This window comes from Vollenhovia emeryi, unplaced genomic scaffold, assembly GCF_000949405.1.
Source record: "Vollenhovia emeryi isolate VEMERY1.0 unplaced genomic scaffold, V.emery_V1.0 DF939142.1, whole genome shotgun sequence".
Lineage (NCBI taxonomy): Eukaryota > Metazoa > Arthropoda > Insecta > Hymenoptera > Formicidae > Vollenhovia > Vollenhovia emeryi.
The window spans coordinates 808,702-831,200 of NW_011967224.1; the positions used below are offsets into that span (position 1 = coordinate 808,702).

Below are 22,499 nucleotides of genomic sequence, written 5' to 3' on the forward strand. Positions count from 1 at the left end.
TGCATGATTTTACGAGAAATTTCTCTCCGTGTAGCAATCGCAGAGAATTTTCTTTTAAAATTGACCCCGAAAATAACGTCATCGTCGGACAACGTAGCATTTTGAACAACTTCATGAGGGTTTTTGGAAATTTTACCAGTAATTATATTCAGTATAGTGTATGATAAAATTTCCGAAAACTCTCATGAAGTTGTTGAAAATCTACCGTTGTCTCACGATTGCATGATTTTAAGAGGAAAATTCTCTCCGCGTAGCAATCGGAGATTATTTTTTAAATTGACCCTGAAAATAATGTGATCGTGGGACAACGTGGCATTTTGAACGACTTTATGAGACTTTTTGGAAATTTATACTTGGTATAATGTATGGTAAAAACTCTCATAAAGTTGTTCAAGATGCCACGTTGTCCCACGATCACATTATTTTCAGGGTCAATTTAAAAAATAATCTCCGATTGCTACACGGAGAGAATTTTCTTCTTAAAATCATGCAATCGTGAGACAACGGTGGATTTTTAACAACTTCGTGAGAGTTTTCGGAAATTTTGAACGACGTGGCATTTTGAACGATTTTATGAGAGTTTTTAGAAATTTACACTTACTCTCTAAAATTTGTGGAGTGAAAATACTGTCATGGAGTGAAATGTTCACCCTATTGGCGTGAATATTTCCTCCAACAGAGTGAATATTAACTCCAATGGAGTAAACATTTCACTCCATGGCAGTATTTTCACTCCACAAATTTTAGAGAGTAGTGTAAATTTTACAAAAACTCTCATAAAGTCGTTCAAAATTTCCGTAAACTCTCATGAAGTTGTTCAAAATGCCACGTTGTCTCACGATTGCACGATTTCAAGAGGAAAGTTCTCTCCGCCTAGCAATCGAAGATTATTTTTTAAATTGACCCTGAAAATAATGTGATCGTGGGACAACGTGGCATTTTCAACGACTTTATGAGACTTTTTGGAAATTTATACTTGGTACAATGTATGGTAAAAACTCTCATAAAGTTGTTCAAAATGCCACGTTGTCCCACGATGACATTTTTTTTCGGGGTCAATTTTAGAAGAAAATTCTCTCCGTGTGTCGAAAGATTCACTCATTCGATATCACGAGCGAGAGAAACGAGTAATGCTTTACGGTCTTCTTCGCCGGGACGATTGGGGACAAAGGAAAACCGCGGGCACACCGCTATTACGGGACATATAGGCCAATTTGACGCTAGAGACGGGGCAGTACGTTGCAGTGAACTCGACAGATATCGACCTCCGAGTTTGTACCTCATTTTCATAGATATACATTTGCACGGCATTTATAGCGACACCTTCGCACGCAGGAAAACTTTTTCCTATACGCACGTACACGATTCCCTATTATTTTCACAAGATTGAAAGCGGTTTATGCGCAACACGTCTCATCTGTCAATTTAAATCCGATTCTTTCAGATATAAAGCGGCCCTTCGGTCGCCGTGTGTAATATTTTTAACGGAGTATTAATTGCGAACCTAATATGAAAATACTGAGATCGCACATGATCAAAATAACATTGCGTTGCGAGTAAGTGCGCTTACATTCGCAACGTCTTTTTATACTTGAGATCGATTTTTATCGTTCAGATGATTTCATCTCGTAATTTCTCAAGTAGATACAGCGGTAACTTAATACTTATTGCATGTTCGCAACAGTCGAACAAAAGTTATCATTAAATATGAACGAACAGGCAGAGTAAGCCAGAATTAATTAGGTGTTATAGAAAAAGTATGAACCATTATTACAATATTAATATAATTATCATAATAAATGCAAAGATCATTAGCATCGTCAGGATTTTCTTGACCATACCTGGCGTCTTTATTAATAATACAGAAAATTTTTAGGTATGGTCAAGAAAACACTGACCTTGTCAATTACCGCTGGCGACATTGACGAATTCTGATTGATCATTGGCGTGTTTGTACCAAATAAATCTACTTGGCATATGGATTCGCATTAATTCTTGCATCGATTCGCTTAAATTAGCGCTGATCTACCTTAGCCCATTCACCCGAAGGGGTGCAATGGTTTCACGAGATAATGTTTCATCTTCTTTCGCAGATCCTTACTTCGATTGGAAATAATTTCAGACTCACCGATACGACGTGAAGCAGCGGAGTGTCGTCGCTACGTCGATCTGTAAATTACAAAACCGAAATTATAGCAGCGCACAAAACAGTCGAATTATCGCGCACTTCAAATTTTTCCTCTGCATTCACACACACATATATATATATCGAATAAAGTTGTCGAACAAAGTAAATATGCAGTTTGCGAAAAGGATTTCTCTGCCGCGTTTCCAATTTTAGCAAAGTGTGAATGTCGAGAGAAAATCTTTGTCCAATTATTTCCGAGTCCTCTCCAGGCGGACGTAAAAAATAAGAGAGAGAGACTGACTACGCAACCAGCAAGCGATTAACAAGTAAGTAACGAACGAGATTTACCCCTGGATTGCTCCGCTGTCGCCCGATGCCTTCCGAAGCCTCCTCCTCCTCTCAGCTTCCGTCGTCGCACACACACACACACACACACAGCACTCGCGAAACTCGCGCGACACCTGAAACGGCACTACGCGGGCCTGCGATCCCGCGTGACACCGCGAGATACTAACGAACGTAACACGTCGTGGCTTCGCGTTGACGATTATTCGGCGACTCGCCACGATTCCCGTTCAATTCGGAAACGACGCACACCTCCATCGACGAAGGCTCCGAAGCGCGAGGCGGAGCGCGTACCGCGCGACCCGTCGTCGACGATCGTCGCGATCACCTCGCGTGGGTGAGAAATTTGTCGCGCGACGAACGCGGTATCGGGCCGGCGCCATGTTTCCTCGCGAGCCGAGACGCTCGCGAGCGGCCCGAGCGATGCCCCGTATCTGCCAACGCGGATTAACTTCGATCTCGGCTTAGCCCGGCGAGAAATGACTTGTCGATCGACGTCGAAACGACGTCGAGTCGACGTCAACGCGACGATGGTTCCGACGTCGACGCGACGAGTCACTTCTGACCGGAGAAATTACCCTCTTGTCGCTTTCCAATTCGTAAAACGGGAAGAAGATACAGAGCAAGCGGAGCCGAGATTGAAGTCAAGCCGCGTCGCGGCAGAAACGGGTGTAGTAAGCAAGAACAATTAAACTGAGCGAATCGGCGAGAGCTCGGCTCCCCCGCGACTCGCCGCTATCAACGCCGAAAGGATAATGGCGCGGCGGCGGCGGTTGCCGCCGATTCGGCGGCTCGAGCGCCGACCGCGACGACCTTGTTTACGCTGAGCACGCGGGCGAGATGCTACGCCGCGACACCGTACAAACGGATACAAAACGGTAGCGGAGCAAGGTCGGCGATACTATACCTGTGCGGCACCGGCGGAGTTTTTCGCATTTCGATGCGGAAGCAATCGTCATCGCGTCGCACCTCGCGCGCGCCCGCTCCCGTGTATTCCCTCGCACTGAAGTTAGCGGGAAGAGGCGTCACTCGGGGCGTCCGGCGGAGGAGAGTGTGGAGATGTCGCTACTCGCCCCCCCCCCCCCCATCTTGATACACCCGCGCGTTCGACGTAATAATTGCCCGAGAAACACTGGCGTTGGACCGCGTTCGCAAACGCCACCCCGCTGGGATTGCTCTTGTCGTTGTTGCTCCGTGCGAGTGTAAAAATAATTGCCCGCGAAACAGGAGAAACACCGGCGTTGGACCGCGTTCGCAAACGCCACCCCGCTGGGATCGCTCTTGTCGTTATTGCGAGTGTTAAATGAGGACGCGCGGGGCGCACTTTCCGAACGCAGGTTTCGGCGGTTGGCGACGGTGCCGGTGGCGACGGGGCACGCGAGTGAAGATCGTACGAGACCGCGAACCGCGTTAAATTACACCGGAATTCGGCAGGATTGTGCAATCGCCGTTAAAAGTGCGAGAGAATAGCTGGCTGCGATCGGTCAATTTTTACCGACTCCGGAGCAAGTTGGCGGTTACGGCCTCACGTAAACCAGCCTTGACGACATCTCGGGGGCGGGGGGGGAAGCTAAAAGTGAACAGCGCTCTCTCTCTCTCTCTCTCTCTCTCTCTCTCTCTCTCTCTCTCTCTCTCCCCTCTCCCTCTCTCTCCATCTCATTAGAAAGAGACAAAGGCGCTCGCTCTTAGCATTTTCACTGTACTGAAAGATACAGAGAGACTCCGAGGATTCTCGATCGGGCGGAAGTGGCTTGGGATCGGCTTCGGTGCCGACGGTTCCGCGGGGGATCGGGTGCCGCGAGGTGCTCGTCGCGATCACCCGAAACGGAGACGTCCGAGTGTCGCCGCACGTAAATTTCAAAGTCGCGCCCGTTGGAGGGTAGAGGGGGCGGGAAGGGGCACGCTTTGACCTCGCGCGCTCGGCGTTTTGTTGTGCGAGAGTCATACCGCAGTTATCGCTCGCCTACCGAACTGACTCGAGCTACCGTGGAGTGGGGTGAGTCGCGTTACTGTCCTTCCGTACGCGATAGCGGCGGGTCGTCGGTGCGCGATCGTTTCCCCGCGATGCTCCGCGATTGGAGACCGGCGAGGCGCCCACGTCTCACCGCTCGCGAAGCGTCTCTCTCGCGCGGCGTACTTCGCGTACTGGAAGCCGGCAACGAACGGCGGAAGTTGCGGACTCGCCCCGCTCCATCCTGCGATATTCACGGTGAGGCGATCGTCTGTTTACACGCGAGCGCGTCGCAGTTGTAACGCGGCCGCGATCGGAAGTGTCGTCGAGGATGCCGCGCGATTGTGATCCGCCGTGTCTCCGCGAGTGTTTCACGACGATGGACGCCGAGAGGAGTTTGTGGTGGCCCGGGGAGGCGTCGGACGACGGCGGAGCAACCGTGTGGTGAGCAGTCCCTATTCTTGTACTTTTGCCATTTGCCGACTCGATCGTACGATCGTCCGTTCGATGCGCCGGCAAATACTTTGTGTGAGAAACTCGTCCCCGGACGCTGCTACAATTTCGATAAATATATGTGTTTTGCAGATCAGCGTAGTTTACAGCTCCGCTGTTGCGCGTCGTGTGCCGGTGAGTGACAACACCTGACTTTTTCCAGGCAGTGAATCCATGAGAGACTTGCGGCGAATTCGGTTGCTTGCCACTAGTGCACACTGAGGCACACCGTTTTTGCAGCCAACTTTTATACCGAAGAATCGTTTTGAATATTTCTTGAAATACTTGCCAGTGAAATGGTCTGTACAGCATCCATACGGATCATTTTTTGACTAAATGCTCTCTGAACATGTATTCAAGACGAAGTTAAGGGATGCTGGAGTGATTCTGCACTTTTGCACCTTTCTAACTTAAAAACTGTTCGCGGAAACATTTGTGTAATATACAAATTAAATGGCTTACGTGTACAGATCGAAAGCGGCTCGCTATTCCGGCCAAATTTGCTCACTATTATTTTTTATTAGACTTACAAACTTAGTTTCAGCGATGTCATATTGTTCTTTAATTTAGCCGGAATAGCAAGCTGCTTTCGATCATCTGTACACGTGCCATTTAATTTGTGTATTACACAAATCTTTCCACGAAACAGACAGTTTTAAGTGCAAAAGGTGCGAAAGTGCAGAATCACTCCAGCATCCCCTTAAATACGAAGGGGAAACCGCTCACCAAAGTGGGCATTTTTTTGGGCATTAGTTTGGGTATTGCTGGGGCAAAGATAAAATAAGATAGAACGAGATAAATAAGATAAAGCAATGCCCACTGGGCATTAATGGGCATTGGTGTGCAAGATTTTGGTCAGTGGTTTCCCCCTCGGGATTTTCTCTTCCAGTTTATCCCGAAAGTCATGTAATCGTGGGACAACGTGGCATTTTGGACAACTAGTAATTATACTTCGTACACATTTTGCTACACTGACAAGAAAATTTTTTAAACTAAATAAATAGATTTACTTAAAATTGTGTTTTTTACTAAGGTAAATATTTATTCTATTTGAATAAAAAATATCAAATTTCAAGTAAATCAGTGTATTGTATTGAGTAAATTAATTTAAATCATTACATTTTCTACATTCAACTAAAGATTTCATGAGATAGAGAATACTATTTATTAAATGAAATCATTGTTTTTGTCAAATAAGAAATCCAATTTTCTTCGCTGTAAAACTTATAGCTTAGTAAACATTTTATAGAATTAAAGTGAAATTTTTTCAATTTAAAATTATCTACTGTTTGATATTTAAAAAGTACTTAAATTAAAGAAATGCATGTTTTAATTTGTTGGTTATTTTTAAATTTAAGTTAATAAGCTATTAGGAGCCACCCAATGAATAATTTTCTGGAGTAAAGTAATTTTTTTTTATTAAAATATTTTTTATCAGTGTAGTAAAACGTATGGTGAAGTTTCCAAAAAACTCGCATAAAATTCTCCAAAATGCCAAATCGTCCCACGATTACATGATTTTCAGGATGAATTTCAAGAGAAAATTCTCTCCATGTAGACGCGCGCGAAATATAGTCGCTTGTAAAATTATTAGCTTGAGAACGGGAAAATGTGATATCTCATGGATTTATTACTTGAAATGGATGGGCTGTGATCGACTAAGTTAATTAGTTGCAATTTAATTAATTATCATTTAATCCTGACATTTGTCAAAATAGTTCAGAGAGACGTAACTCGATTTTTCTTTTTCAATACGCATGTGCGAAACCAAAAGGAGGCGTTTCACGATTATCTCGCGTACTCCAAATAATTTGTCTTATAAAAACACAGCCATTATTAATTACATTAATTTTTAGAATGTATCGGTTTTAATCTTTCATAGCCTATCCATCCATATTTTCTTGAATAGCTTTAAGAAATTTGTAGCATCAACTGACTGCGTGTAAGAAACGCAAGTTCACGAATGGCAAAAATCGATATCGATATATTTTCAACTGTAATAATCGATAACAAATGTGCGTATGTAATTACAGCGAAAACGCAAATTTTACTCGATGGTGCTCTGACTTAACACTTTGAAAGCGAGGGGTAAACCGCCGAGGGCATTACTAGACATTTTTTGGGCATCAGGCCTTGCTGGGGCATTAAAAATATAAAACAAGATAGTAAGATAAAGTAATGCCCGCTGGGCATTAGCAGGCATTGGTGTACATGATTTTGGTCAGCGATTTACCCCTCGTTTGTAAGCCATCGAGACCCCAGCGATTTTTCTTCCTGATTAATCTCCTGATAAAGAAATACTAATGAGAATATTCGTAAAAGTCGCCAGCAGTAATTAACAACATAAGTGATTTTTATTGGCCGTGTCTGGCAATTTTAGTAATACGGAAAATTTATTACGGAAAATTTATTGCGAAAAATATTACCTCAGCCAGGGTTTGAACCTGGACATCCCTTCACTCTGGGCGAGTATCTCAACCAATTCGACCACCGAAGCATATAGAGAAATACACTCTCTCTCTCTCGCTGCTTGCCTACTTTATTGTAAATAAGGTGGGAACAACATTATGAAACAGTTTCGGACAGTCGGGTGGGAAAAACCGACTACGCGGTAAACCGAGAAATGGCTATCGGGCAAGACTTTTATTTGCGGATTAAACTCGTAACATTAACGGGCGCGGCAGGACAATTCACCCCAATTAATCTCGGCGTGCGAGGGAGGGGGCGGGCGGATCTTATACGGGATCAAACTAAGACCGGGAGCGTCCTAATCTGCATCGGCAGATTGCTCTGAGAATTGACACCGAGAATTTTGCCTCCACCCTTGGAAGCGGTAACATTTGACGTCTCATCTTGAATCAAACCCTCGGCCATCGTCTCCTTACAGCTTCTCCCGCGCCTTTTGCCACAAGACAGAAACTCGATGCATATATTACGTCGGTTTAATTGGAAAGCATTCCCTGAGCAGCTCGAGTCTATGTAACAACGACGATATCTTTTCTTAACTTAACTTGTATTCCATTAACGACACGCGTCAAGTCGACCGCAGGTCTTTAAATAAATCACACAATAGAAATGTCCATGACGGTAATGCTGCGCAATAATGTAATATGAATCTTCGTGCAATACTATTTCTATGTACACATCTTTATTCAATATTAGCCACTGCGCGCCGATACCTTTCGCGATACACGGAGAGAATTTTCTCCTACAATTTATCCCAAAAATCATGCAACGCGGGGCAACGTGGCATTTCGAAGAATTTTATGAGTGTTTTGAAATTTTATCATATACATTTTACTAGTAACTAGTACAAGAAACTCTGCTGGACTCTCAGATATAAAACAATAGGACAATTGTAATTGTGGGACAACGTGTGGCATTTCGAAGAATTTTATGAGAGTCTTTTAAAATCGTATAATGTACGATTTTTAATTTTGTCATACGTTTTACTAGTAAAAATTTTGAAATTTACTAGTAAAATGTATGATAAAATTTCAAAAAATGTTCATAAAATTCTTTGTAATGCCATGTTGTCCCACAATTACAATCGTTCTATTGTTACAAATGCATGATAAAATTTCAAACCGTACATTTTATTAGTAAGATATTAAAATTTCAAGAAACTCACGAAATTCTTCGAAATGCCACGTTGTCTCACAATTACTTTCGTCGTCAACTTAAATAGGGTTCAGAGAAAATACCGAGAAGAGGCGACTTTTCGACATTATTCTTTTAGTCTGTGATATTTAAATAGAGAAACACAATTGCCACCGTCCATCGCTACTCGATATAATGAAGCCCACCGCGTAGAATCTATAATTATAGTCGATATGACAACAAATGCTCTCAGAGTTTGAGTGACTGATGTAAAAAGCACGTGTAGAATTGCAAATATGCGGAAACACTTTCTCAAACTTTTGAATGGTCGCGATAAAAAAAGAAAAAAAGAGAGGGACTCGTGCGCGCGCGCCGACTTAAATTACGTATTTAAAACGCGGAAAAAGACGCGCCGTGGCCGCTTCTATTGCGGACACACATTTTTCGCTCTGTATTTATATTCAAGAGGTATACGTACGATATCTTGCCTCGTCTCTTCGAATAGGTTTTCCCGGGCGAAAGAATGCGATTTTGATAAAAGAATAGAAAGGTACTCGAGCGAAAGCATCCCCTTTCGTCCGATCGAATGCGCCCAGGCATTCCAAACGCTTCGTTTAATTAGCACCCCGCGTTTTCTCGCAGCTCGTAAAGGGAGCACGAACCGGCCGACGGTTGCACGTGGGACGACCGGTAGTCTCGTAGGGAGGAAAAAAAATTTCCGGCCGTTTCACGGTAATTAAAAATGCTGCAATAAAACGGAGAAGGTTCTTTAATTCGCATGGACCGCCCCGCTAAGACTAATATCCACGTTTCTTGCTTGCGCCGGTCGATTCTGTATCTCCATAACGCTACACCGGATTACATGACTAATCGTTTAATTAATTACAATTGATATAGGACATTGAGTCACGGGGTGTCAAATTAGTTGCGCTGTCGCCTTCGAGTCTCGAACGATCGCCAATCGATTCGTAATAAAATTCGGCGTGCGTACTTGTGAGAATTGAAATAAAATTTTGCGATAGCGGGTTATATAGAGTCGCCGTTGTTCCTTTTTCCTTGGCGGAAAAAGGAGAGGTGCCGGCGGCGCACAAGCGACAGCGATATAAATCTTACTTAGGGCTGTGGGATACATATGCGCTACGGGCGGAACGGTTATTCATAAGCAATGGGCCATAAATTACATAATACAGTGTTATGTCACTGAATTATTGAAAATATCGGTAAATATCGCATCGGGTTTAAACGCGAATTCGCGTATCTCTTGTATTGCCGCGATGCTCTGACAGTCCTCTCCTCTCTTTCTCTCTGTCTTGTCGACATAAAAAGCCTACTCTCTAAAAGTCGATCAATGGATTATCACTGAAAGCAGTCACAAGTTTTCAGTGATAATGTACCGAGTTTTAGAGAGTAATTCATACGTTTGGTCAAATAGAAAATTTGAAAAAGGTTAGAAAAATAATTTTGACTGTAAGATCGACGCACATGAGCGCAGGGTTGGTAAAATTCCACATTTTTAAAATAAAGTCCATGTCAGTGGTAAAAGCAGATATTTTCCGGAAAAAAGCCGGCATAGTCATCTCTATTAAAGACGATAAGATAAGTAGAAAACTTTTAGAAGGCACTGCAAAAAAGTATTGTTTCCCGCATAAACTAAAAATTAATATACAATTTCGTGTTCTCGTTTCAAAAATATATATTAATTTCAATAAAACAATGTTTTTTAATTTAAAAAACTTATTATATTGTTTTTTTTAAACAGTGATTAATATGATTTAGTATTTAAAACAACCATCTTTTTTATAAAGACTATAAAAAATATTAATTTTTTATATAAATATATTTTAATTAGATATCAGTTATTTTTATCATTTTTACCAATTTATTCCATTGGATAAAGTCCGGGACGGTAAAGACTGGCATTTACCATGGTTTTTTTCTACCCCCTGGATTTTTCCAGCCAATCCTGCATAAGCGTACAGCGACTGTTTTGACGTCGCACGCATGAGAACATCGAGTGACACGTTGACGGCCGACGACGACGAGGTCGGGCGGGTATTAATCAGGTAAACTGGGTAGAGAAATGTCATTATGAGAAACGTTGTTCGCGGGGCAATCTTGTAAAGCATTATTCTAACTAAACTGTCATAAACGGGAGGAAATGAAAAGAGCTGCTTAATAGCTTATGTATGCAAATTCCGCGCAGCAGATTGCGCCGAGTGCTCTCGAGTGAGAGAAATGGGCGGTAGTCGAGAAAGCGGTCGAAAGGGTGACTGTCGCTTGTACCCTCGAGAAGCTCTTCTTCGCGATATAACGGAGTCCCCGATGAGCAGCAAGAATGTCAACGATCGATCCTCGCTGTGTTATCTATTAATCGATTCGATGAACTTGATACTTTTAGAACTCGATATATATTTTTTAAGATTTTTTAATCGTTTCATTGAACACTTCGTATCTCACGTTTCACGAAATGTGTATGTAAACGTATAGAGAAAAGTCCCCTATTACGAGATATGCTCCTATGGGACAGCGAAGTTTCTGCTAAATTAATAGGCATCATCCGTTGGTTCCAGCACGAATTTCCTGCTGCCCTTGGAGTGAAATCTGTTTAAATTTAAAAAACAATGTCGGTAGTTAATACAAAACGAAGAATACGGGCAATGTGAGCCGTCACGAGATCGAAGGTGATTAATTGCATACAAAAGTCTTGGTAGTCTTTCGGTCTACAAATGTGACCCTCTTCAGCAATACATTGTAAAGTGAAAATACCTAGTCTAAAATTAAAGCGATGAGTCATTATGAAAGAAGGGTCGTTGTGTGTAAAAGTATCGAATGGTCACTTGTAATTTCTCCAGGTCAAAATGGTGTAAAAGTTGCCTCGTCAATTATATAGTCGTACACTTCTTTCGGTATCGCAGGGTTGTATAGTGGTCTGGAAAGAGCGACAGAGATGTAGCGGTATAATATGAAAAATTGATGTGTAGAAAGAACTACGATACACTGTGAAACGTTCAATGTTATCCGTTTTCTAATATATTTTTATACCAAGACTTTTGTATATAATTAATCGCCTTCGATCTGGTGACGGCTCACATCGCCTATAGTCTTCGTTTTATCTCAACTGCCGACATTCTTTAAATCTATATTTGTTTATATTGGAGCCTTATTTCTATTATGAAATCCGTTTAGTGGAAAATTGAACGTTAGACCGTTGGGATTGAATTTGGACGTTGAAAACTTACTATCTCATAATAGGGGACTTAACTTTTTAAACACACTTACACGGAGAGAACGCAAAAAGTTAAACAGTTGCGAGAAAGCGTGTTACGCATCGCACTGGGTGGATCGCGCCATTATCGGGGGCTCGCGATCTAAATTCGAGGAGCATAATTAAAACGGAGCCGGTGTCCCCCGCGGAATACCGAAGGAGGATCGCTCCTCGATCCGACTTCTTGATCCAATTATCGCGTCCGAATTATCCGAGCTTCCTCCCCGTTAAACCCCGATCCCGCCGCATCGGTTTAAGTCAGTTTCATCTTAAACAATTCCATTTGCATAGCAAATAATCAAACAATTTTCTTTGACATTTAAATTAGGGGAAAGAATAACAGGTCGCGCAAAGTTGCCGCGCCGCCTATAATTTTCGAGCACGGCAACTAACCGAGTATAATTCGTCATTTACATTTTCGCTATCCGAGAAGAAGCGACGGGACGTCGATACAGCGTAGGGCCGTCTACATTGGAAGTAAGAAAACCATAACCTTTACTTATCAGTGTAAAAGCTAAAGTGCGGGTATCATTTTTTTAACCGGTCAAACTGCGCTCTAATTCGCCGAGAGTGTAAGAAATGGAAACGACTCATTTCTTTACTCTTACTTCATCTATCGTAGACGATCCTTTAAGGCCATTCTACAATTGCGTAAACGTAGTTGTAGGGTTGTAGGAGTAGAAGTGGTAGCAAGTGTTGTACAACAATAGAGTAAGATACGTCGTAATTGAAGTGAATGATAACCAATCAGAGCACAGGTTAGCGTTAGATGAGAGCGGAATCGCCGTGATTCTATTTGCACAAATTTAATGCTGGGTGAATATAAAAAGACAAGTGGCCAAATAAGTATTTTAGCAGTTAAAAGGTCTTCTTTATGTTTTGCTTATGATATTTTTGTGCGTCGGTACAAGTTTATTTTTAGGTTAATGCATTACGGACATTTTTGTGCGGATACTACACTCACCCGCAAAAAAATGGGCCACCACATTTTAGCCCAATTTTTCAACATTTTTCAATAGCGATAACTCGGCGAAAAATCATCGTAGACAAATGATTAAAAAAGCATTTTGAAGCTTAAAGTTTCAACTTTGAAATGCTGTCAACAATTCTTTAAAATTAGTTTATCTTCCTTGTTCTATGCTTTAAAAAAGAACACATTGTTTTTTTTCTTAGAATTACGTATTTTTGACGCTCTGTGGCTGGATAAAAAAATTTGTCTCGAAAATACCATCTCAAATTTCATAAACTACAACTCTTTGCCTACAAAACGCTTTTTGAAAAATTGTCCTACGATGTTTTTTGACCGAGATATACGATTTTGAAGCTAAACCTGTACTTTTCAGAAATGTTGTCGATACTCGGTAAAAACTCATCGTAGACAAATGATTAAAAAAGCGTTTTGTAGCCAAGAAGTTGTAGTTTATGGAATTTGAGATGATATTGTCGAGAGAAATTTTTTTACCCAACTACAGAGCATCAAAAATACGTAATTTTAAGGAAAAAAAATGTGTTCTTTTTTTATAGCAGCGAACAAGGAAAATAAAGGAATTTTAAAAGGACATCTAGAGCACGTTAAAATTGAAACGTCAAGCTTCAAAATGCTTTTTTAATCATTTGTCTACGATGAGTTTTCGCAGAGTATCGACAACATTTCTAAAAAGTACAGGTTTAGCTTCAAAATCGTATATCTCGGTCAAAAAACATCGTAGGACAATTTTTCAAAAAGCGTTTTGTAGGCAAAGAGTTGTAGTTTATGAAATTTGAGATGGTATTTTCGAGACAAATTTTTTTATCCAGCCACAGAGCGTCAAAAATACGTAATTCTAAGAAAAAAACAATGTGTTCTTTTTTAAAGCATAGAACAAGGAAGATAAACGAATTTTAAAGAATTGTTGACAGCATTTCAAAGTTGAAACTTCAAGCTTCAAAATGCTTTTTTAATCATTTTTCTACGATGATTTTTCGCCGAGTTATCGCTATTGAAAAATGTTTAAAAATTGAGTTAAAATGTGGTGGCCCATTTTTTTGCGGGTGAGTGTATTAAGCCCGAAAGATTGACACCACAGCTACGTTTACGCAATTGTAGAATGGCCTTTACTCGGTTTCTGTGCGCTCTTGTGCCTTTACGTGGTTACATTGGCAAAATTTGGCGCTGGATAAAGCCTAAAGAGTCAAAGGTCGCGAGAGATATTTCCAAGCGCGTATCAAATTCAGCCTGGATTCAGGGCGCGGCGCGGAAAAGTAAGACTCGCCCGTAATTTCGATACAATTGAATGTTGATCCGGCGGTTGAGCGGGCATTCTTATGTATGAAATTCACGTGCAACGCCGACGGAAAATATCGACGCGAGCTCTTCTGGCCAGCCATCATATATAGATATTATTGTTATTGCACTTCTTGAAATGTCAGTGGTCGTGGGTGGTGGCGCGTGCGTGTGACCGGGGACGCGCGTTTTCGGGCGAAGGGTGAGCGAACGAACGTGGCTCGATAGGGCCGTGGGGGTAGGGTCGACGCGTCATTATGCAAAGGAGATGGTCAGCTCGGTAATCCCGGGATCCCGATGGCCGGAGGTTGTCGCATTCGGTACATCTTGCGGAATTGTTTCTGCAAGATTGTCCGCGAGCAATGGACGGGCCCCGAGCCAGTCGCGCATCAAAGTCTGATGGATGTTCGGCTTTATTGAAAAGAATATCGTACATTTCTCAAGGCAAGGTCGCCGGCTGGACCGCCTCCGACCGTGCTGCGGTGCGCGCGGCCTGCGCGGACTCGTGGCTAGGTGCGCGTTCAATTTAGGAGCGCGATTTTCGCGAGCGGAAAGAAGAAACTGACAAATACCTCACGAGATTCGTTACGCGAGGACTGCACGCGCGATGCGCCACGCCATCGCGTTACAAGGCGCGTTCGTATTATTTTCGGTCGGAACTCTCCGACTTAACTCAAGATGTATACGGTCGTAAAGGAGCCGCTACGGTGTCGCTTACGAGGGTCGCTTTTCTCTCCCATCTTCTTCGCCGGCGCGTTATTCGAGCGCGGACGAGAGCGATACTTGAGAGAGATCCGGTGCATCCGTGTGTACGTATCGCGATCGTCTCGTATCCAAGATGTGGATGAATCATTTATCGAGTCCATAACCCGACGTGCCGGCCAGCCGGCCGGTCAGTTTTATGCCGGCGCAGTAGAATTTGATCAAACTTCGTTTTGCGGCCACTCGGGGAGCAATAAGCGGCCGGCTCGCCCCTAAAACTACGGCCCCGGAGGTCTCGTACCGCGCACCAGCCCTTCCCCTCGTGCCAGCCTCTTCGGATCCCATTTCGGAACCAAATGATCCCCGCCGCGCCAGGATCGCGTCATAATTGCCAGAAGTACAAAGCACGTGGCGTTGACGGGACCGAGTGTCGTGATTCTAGCGTCGGAAAAAACCGTAGGATGTCGTCGAAGGAATTAAAGATTCATTGCGATTTGTATCGTAGTTACCGTACGTCGAGGATTATCGTAAAGAAACCGCGACGCTTTAATTTGTTTAAGTTGCAGAATATAAGACGAAACCAGGGGAGGGGGGCGTGCGTTCTCTTTTATGTGGACCAAGATACCCCCATGACTCCGTGTATACGACATAAAAATACTATAAAAACTTTCTTCCCCGTAATTCGAGCCTCCGCTCCCGCTTTACGGATCTTAGCGCGCGCGGCGATATATCTGAATTACCAACTTATGCTTTTCGGTCGCTCGATCCGCTTTCTTTATTAGATTTTTCCTGAAAACTAGGAAGATTTTTAACTACAAAATGCGTAATAGTCGCTTTTTCCGCGCGGTGAATACATTCACTTTCCTGAATCGTGAGGGGCCTGGGGTAAACCGTGTCATGAATCAAAACGATCCTTCCACCGCGGGCAGGTAAGAGGTCAGGAGGGTAACGTGGCTGACACTCGGAATAGGTAATTACGTACGTGAGTTATTGAGAAATTGTACGGGAACCTGCAATTAATAACGCGAAAAGTGATTCTTGGACGCGCGTTACAGCGCGCGTTCGAGATAAATGAACTCGACGCAGACGCGCGGCTCCGATCGGGAGGGAGGAAAGTCAAGCCGATCTCCCATACGCTCCGTCCGTACGAAGAAGCCCGCGCTGTCGGCCTCGCGCAAACTCATAAATCTCGGAGCAAATAATTGACCGGCCTACGCTCCGGCGAGTCGGATCGGCCGGTGTTGATTTAGCGGCGTTCGCTCGGCGCAGGTCGATCCGCTCGGATCTGTTGGGCCGATCGGTTTTACTCACGATCTATTATCTATCTGCGATTTGCCATCGCGACTGGAAATTATTATAGATTGCCATTATTATTCGCCGCTCGAGAGACGAGGCGTCGCAACACTCGTGTGCTGACGCGATGACGTCCGAGGGACGCAAGCAAAACTAAAAGTAACTAAAACTATTCTCGGAAAACGGTAGCCACAAAGACAACGGGTTCCGCCGCCGCCGTCGCCGCCGCCGCCGCCGCCGCCGCCGCCGCGGTCGCCGTCGTCCTCCTCGCGCAGATTTTTCAAGGTACGAACAGACACTTCTCCCGTGTTTCCGAGAAACGATGACGGACAGCCGGACGGAGCCGGAGCGGAGCGGAGACAGCACCGGTCTCGCGGTTCGCGCCTCGCCACCGGACTGGACGCTCGCGAGAGACGAGAGCGCGTTCTCTCTTTTCATTTTTCTTTTCTCTTTTTTTTTCGAAATCGCCAGTCCGAAGCTCTCGGTACTCGAGTGCGCGAATGTGACCAACGAAGCGCCGGTAGATTCGCCTTTTTATCGCTTCTACTCTCCGTACCTCTGTCGCGCTCATATTTTGCGCGTTTTATTTTTCCCCGAGGAAACCGTAAGACACGCGACCACCTTTCCGCCTCGTCGAGCCGAGCTTGTACGTAAAACACGTTCTTTTTGTTTTCTTTTACGAGATGTAATCTCTTCCACACAACGTGCAATAGTTAGACGAATAATAAGCCATTGTGAAATTAGCGCCGTAGGTATTAACGTGGTGAACCTTAACGGCATTGAAATAATGAACGTGACACTAAGATAAGGCGATATTGCGTATTCACCAGCCTCGGTGGAGGGGCCCCACGTTACATCGTACGAACTCGCGCGCGCGTAAGCCAGCGGCAACTTTACGATCCTATATACCAACGAGTTTATTCTTTTATTACGTACAACATGTACCAACTCGCCATATCTCCACGCGTCATATTACTTTAGTACGTCTTCCTTAGTTCTCGTACCGAAAATTTCAATATATTTGCCCACGTCGTGGCTGATTTACGCTGGCATCAATTTCCCGCGGATGCAATTGCGAACGTGGGTCCGTTGCTAACATACAGTTACATCTAAAAAAAAATCGAAATGGCGTTTCGCGACGTCGCTGAAAAATCATCAGGCCCGAAGATCATCGAGTCCGCGTTGCCGATCGCGGTACTTCGCAATTATCCGGCGTAGCGTGCACGATCTTGTTTCGTCACCCGGTAGGTACACGCGAGGATCTCGAACGAGCCGTTGTTCTTGACTCGCTGACATAGATGTCAGAGACGATATCATCGTCTGCCGCAGTCTCGAGTTACCTCCGTATGTTACCGGGTCGTTAGATCTACGTTTCGTCACAAACACAAACCGGATCCTCCCTCCGTTCTTATCCGCGTCCTATCTGCCGAATTTTCTTCTAGTCTAGGAGGAGAGAATTAATATCAGCCGGACTTGCAACGGCTCGCCGACGACCATAGACGTATAATATATAAGCCTCGTCGACAATAGTCGCACAGGCTGCTCCGCATGTCGTACGAAAATGTAAGTATATTGTTTTTGGTCGTAAGGCTGTCGCGGTCGCAGAAGTTCCTGTCGCACGGAGTTGAACCAACTTCAACTTTCTGCGACTGCGACAAGCGTGTCGCATGAGACCAGCTAATCATAGTACGTTGGTGCTAAAAGTGATTTGCCTTGTGTTGCTAGCAGCTAGCTGATCCATAGTGAATTTTCTTATTAATGCTTTGTATTAATGTATAACAACGTAGAAAATGGGAGCCGAAGGCAATCTTATTGTTAGTGCAGAAAAGAAGGTAATAGCCTTTGTCCGTGCAAACCCTCTGTTGTGGCCAGAAGCGTATTAAAATTAATAAAGATGACAAGAATATCATCAATCGAGCGCTTTCACTGAGCAAACGGCAATGTAAAGACAGTAAATTAAAAAATTGGGGGCAAAGTTGTAGAAAGATTAATAATCGCCGGGCAGGCCATCCATTGTGGCCTGCGATCGATTTGACGCTATCGCGAATCTTTGCGACTATTGTTGACACTCGTTCAGCGACACTCTTACTACACTACATATTTTCACACGGGTGAGGTAGGGAACGCGCAGTCTATTCTTACTATGTCTATGCCGACTCGCCGCGGCCCGCTGCGATCCGAGTTGAATGTGGTCGTAGTTTGGAACATGTTGAACATTATCAGTCCGACGTATCAATTCTTGTAACGCAAACTGCTCAACGGATCGTTCAAATGTTCGCGTTCGGGGAGGAGCGCGGCTCTTCGTCAGGCGCCCCGCGGATTCGCGGGAAAGGGCGGCAAAAGTGTCGGCGCGGCGAGTGCACGTGCATCGACGCGAGCATCGCGCATCATTATCAAGATTATCGAGCTAATGATCGGTCGGTCATACCACTTGTTTATGATCGCGTTTTGCTCGCGTTCTTGCCTCTGTAATTAATTTAACCCGCGCGCGCGCGCGTTTCTGTCCGTTTCCTTTCACTCGGCCGATGGTGCGCGAGCGAAATACAAACCGCTGATCAGGCTCCTCTTGACATGCAGCGATGTGCCAACCCGTTCTTAGTCTTCGACCTTCATTTTGCGTTCGGTTAGCAGTGTATTTTTGTAGAAATCGCCCTCGTCAAGCTCCCTTTCCCTCCCTCCCCCCCTCTCTCTCTCTCTCTCTCTGCGCGAATCGAATAAATTGGCGAGGATAAGAGTACAACGGTTTCTCCTGACAAAGAGAATTTCGCTGAAAGTAACGTATAAGGACGCGTTTGCCAGACGAGAGTCTTAAGGGGTCTCTATTTTTATGCCACGAAGTTGCGTTAGCCGGCTTACTAGGAAAGTCCTCGCGCAAATCCGAGCGCTGAGCATTAACCCGAAGTCTCTCACCGCGGCTTAAACGGCGCATTAGGCCCGCGAGAACAAGAGGCATTAGAGAAAACTTAATTCCGCGCGAAAGTCCACTTGCTCGCCTCTGCGAATTCCCGAGCGTCTTACGATTTCACCATTGCACTCGCTATAACGCTCGCGCGCGCGCGCGGCGAGCTACATCCAACCGTGTGTTGCGCGAATCGCGAGATTAACCGACCTTGCTCGTCGTACATATCGCCGTACATATCTCACGCGTAATTTCGCGTGTTACCGGATCCTTGCCGCTTACCCGACCGGTCCGTACGTTCACCTTACAGAGAGAAGTCGCCTTTGTTTATTATATAAGACGCACTTTGGAAAGTATCGCTGGGATTAAGGGAATAGTGCACTCACTAAGGGTCTCCGTCTAATCTAGTAATGCGGTACGCCTGGGGAGCGAAGGAAGCGGCGGGTCCAGGCATACCGCGCAAGGAGCTTCATTACGGCATCACTCCGATGGGAGTCATTGTGTCACATCCTCCTTACCTTCTTGCTTAGTCATACTTGTAACTTTCTTGCCGCGCCCGTCGTCGTGCCCTTCGCGCTTTCGAGAAAGCCACTTGACGTTACGTTCCTCGATATGCGAAATTTCGACGAATTACCGTTACCCGCGGGGAAAAATTGGCAATCGTTGCTTCTCCCTGTCTGCATTTCCTTCTCCCGAGGGGGGAATCGCGCGCCGGAGCTCGCTCGTGATAAGATTCGCGAGAGGAAAGCGCGGCGGGCGGTGTATATCGAGCGATATTACTTAAATCGCGGTACCTTCCCACACGCGGATGCGTGCAACGTAACTCTGCCGAGGTACGAACGAAGGAACGGACGGACGGACGGATTCAGTCAGTGAGCGAAGCCAAGGCGAACCCGAGCCGCCCCTGTAATCACAATTGAAGGCTATTTTCTCACCGCTCTGATGATGCGCTCTGATGATGCCTACCTCGCATATAACCTCATAGGATCATCTCCATGGCGAAACATAGAGCCGGGCTTAGTCTTTGCCGCGGCGGTGGTCGTAGTGGTCGTGAGCAGAAAATAAGTATAGAAGATGATGGACGCTCGTAGTAATTCCCTCTAATAATTGAAATGTACCCGCGCCGGGCCGCTTGGCCGGGCCAGTTTGCGGTGCATGCGTACGCCGTACCCGGGGTTGATGCATAATTGCGTATCGCCATCAAGTCGAAAACTAATCTCGATTTCGTCCGCGCGCGCGGGACGAGGAAGCGACGAGTCCTCTCCTTTACGAGTGACGATCGGCCGCTTACGGCGGCGTGACTTGCCGCTCTGGACGACTCGTTTACGCGCGACCGCGTAAGATCGGCTCGTTGATCGCGCGCTTTCAGCGGGGCCGGGACGAAACGGCGAGAAACGAGGTGACGTAGGACAATAGGCGATAGGCGGAACGATAGCGTAAGAGTCCGAGCCGATAGGGGTGACGTGTAGAGCGGGTGGGTCGGTCCCGCCAATATGCCGTCGTCCATACATCACGTCGAAGCGACCCGACAAACTGGGGAAACCTGACCAGAAATATGATGTCATTTATATGGTAATACATCGGAATCCCGTCATTTAGATACTTGGATGATTAATGCCTCCGACAAGACAGAGCCAGCTGGTACTCTCCCCCCCTCCCCTCTTCCCCGTATCGCGCCCGCTATTTCCTCGACTTCTGTTTTCGCTCAAATTCGGACACGCCGCCCCCCCCGAAGTCACCGGCGCTAGTGAATTTATGTCACCCGCCGTTGCGCCCGCGATTCGCCGAGATGACTGATATGTTACGAGACGACAGTTCTCTGGGAGAGATACCGGTATCGAAAAGAAAATCTCTCCGTCTCTCTTTTCCTCTCGCATCGATGCGATTCCTCTTAACTTGCGAAACTTGCGCGAACCTGTCACTGTCAGAGCCGACGATGTTGCACGGGGAGTATCGTGGGTTCATTTAGTCCGAAGACTAAATAGCAGAATCGACGAAAGTGACGAAATGGGAGACACCGGTGATCAATCACGCCGCGGGAGCTCGCGTGCCTCGCGTCGCGGAGATCAACATCCCCGCCTGCTTGTACCATTCAAAGGCACGAATCGACTCTTAAGCCCCGACAACACCCTTCTTACGGATCGAACGAGCCCTTACGTCCTACGCCTTCCCCTTCTTCGTTTGCCATCCCGCGGACTGACATCCCGGTAACCGGTAACTCATTGGTATTCCCGAGAGGTGTTTCGCCCCTGCGAGAGGTTTCGCAAAAAGTGTGAACTTAATAAGGAAAGCCTCCGTGAATCTGACCATTTTTCTAATAAATTAGGGTCTTACGTGGAACGATTCGCATCGTCGTGTGCGATAACGGATAGACACGCGAGACACCTACTCACGGCTTTGCTGCAACAAAGATAAACGTTAAAGGCTGGTATTACATTTGTCGTACGACACATTTTTCAAGTACGTTGATTGGCTGCAGAATAGAAAATTTTTAACAGAGTTGGGAAGTAACTCGTTACTTGTAACGAAGTTACAGTTACAGTTATTATTATTTTTTTGGTAACTCTAAATTTACTCCGGTACTTTCTCTCCATCTGTAACTGTAACTTAACTCAGTTACATTAATAGTTACTTTATACAGAGTGTTATGTAACACCCGCCTCGCCTCTTATTTACGGACAGAGCGGATTAGACTGAGTCGAAAAATCCTCTACCATTTTGCAATTTTCGCAATAGTCAACGAGTTATTAATTATTAAAAATCGCTGTCTTAGCCCGGCCACCCAATTCAAGCTCGCGGTGAGATGCGGCCGCATCCCGCGTGGGGAATTGTTATGACATACGGCAACGGCTAAGTATAACAAACAACTCCCCGCGCGCCTAGCAACGCCGATCGCGGGGCGGCCGCATCTCGCCGCGCGCTTGAATTGGGCGGTAGGCCGGGCTAAGACAGCGATGTTTATTAATTAATAACTCGTTAACCATAACGAAAATTGCAAAATGGTAGAGGACTTTTCGACTCGGTCTAGTCCGCTCTATCCGTAAATAAGAGGTGAGGCGGGTATTACGTAACACTCTGTGCATATTTTAAACCTCCACAGATCGCATTAGACTTTGCATTTGCGCATAAACGCCTTTAGCGACACAATTCAAAGAAAGTAACTGCAAAGTAACGAGTCGTTACATTTTTAGCGAAAAAACTAACTAGATACTTTTATAAAGTAAGTTTCCCAACCCTGATTTTTGGATACTCGACAACTTTACTATTCCAGAACCAATCAACATGCTTGGAAAAATTTGTCGCACGACAAATGTATCACCAGCCTGACATTGTCTCGAGACGATACTTGAGCGTAAGATTGAACAATTGACGAAATAGCCAAGGACATGTCCTGTAGAGAGGTGTATTCTCCGCTTTCCGAAAAATTGGCGTCGAAGCGAAACAGCCTCCGCGATCTCGCTCTCGATATCCGTGGCTCGTCGCCGATATCGGAAACGTCGCTTCGCGCCGCGGCACAGAAGGATGACAAGCGCTGAACTTAGTGGGTAATTGTGCGGTCAG

At 45.2% G+C, this 22,499-nt stretch overlaps 1 protein-coding gene across 7 annotated transcripts in view; it reads left to right on the top strand.

Annotated features, from left to right (window-relative positions):
* Positions 1-22,499, top strand: part of LOC105566760 (protein trachealess) — a 96,973-nt gene that overhangs the window by 37,626 nt on the left and 36,848 nt on the right. Inside the window, exon 1 of one of the 7 annotated variants that reach the window (XM_012021025.1) lies at positions 4,541-4,868. The exons of 5 other annotated variants lie outside the window; for them this stretch is intronic. In XM_012021025.1, coding sequence (XP_011876415.1) covers positions 4,756-4,868 — 113 coding nt within the window. In that variant the 5' untranslated portion in view covers positions 4,541-4,755. Of the gene's footprint in view, positions 1-4,540; positions 4,869-4,888; positions 5,052-22,499 lie in introns of those variants that run through there. One more of the 7 variants, XM_012021027.1, reaches the window with a different exon arrangement.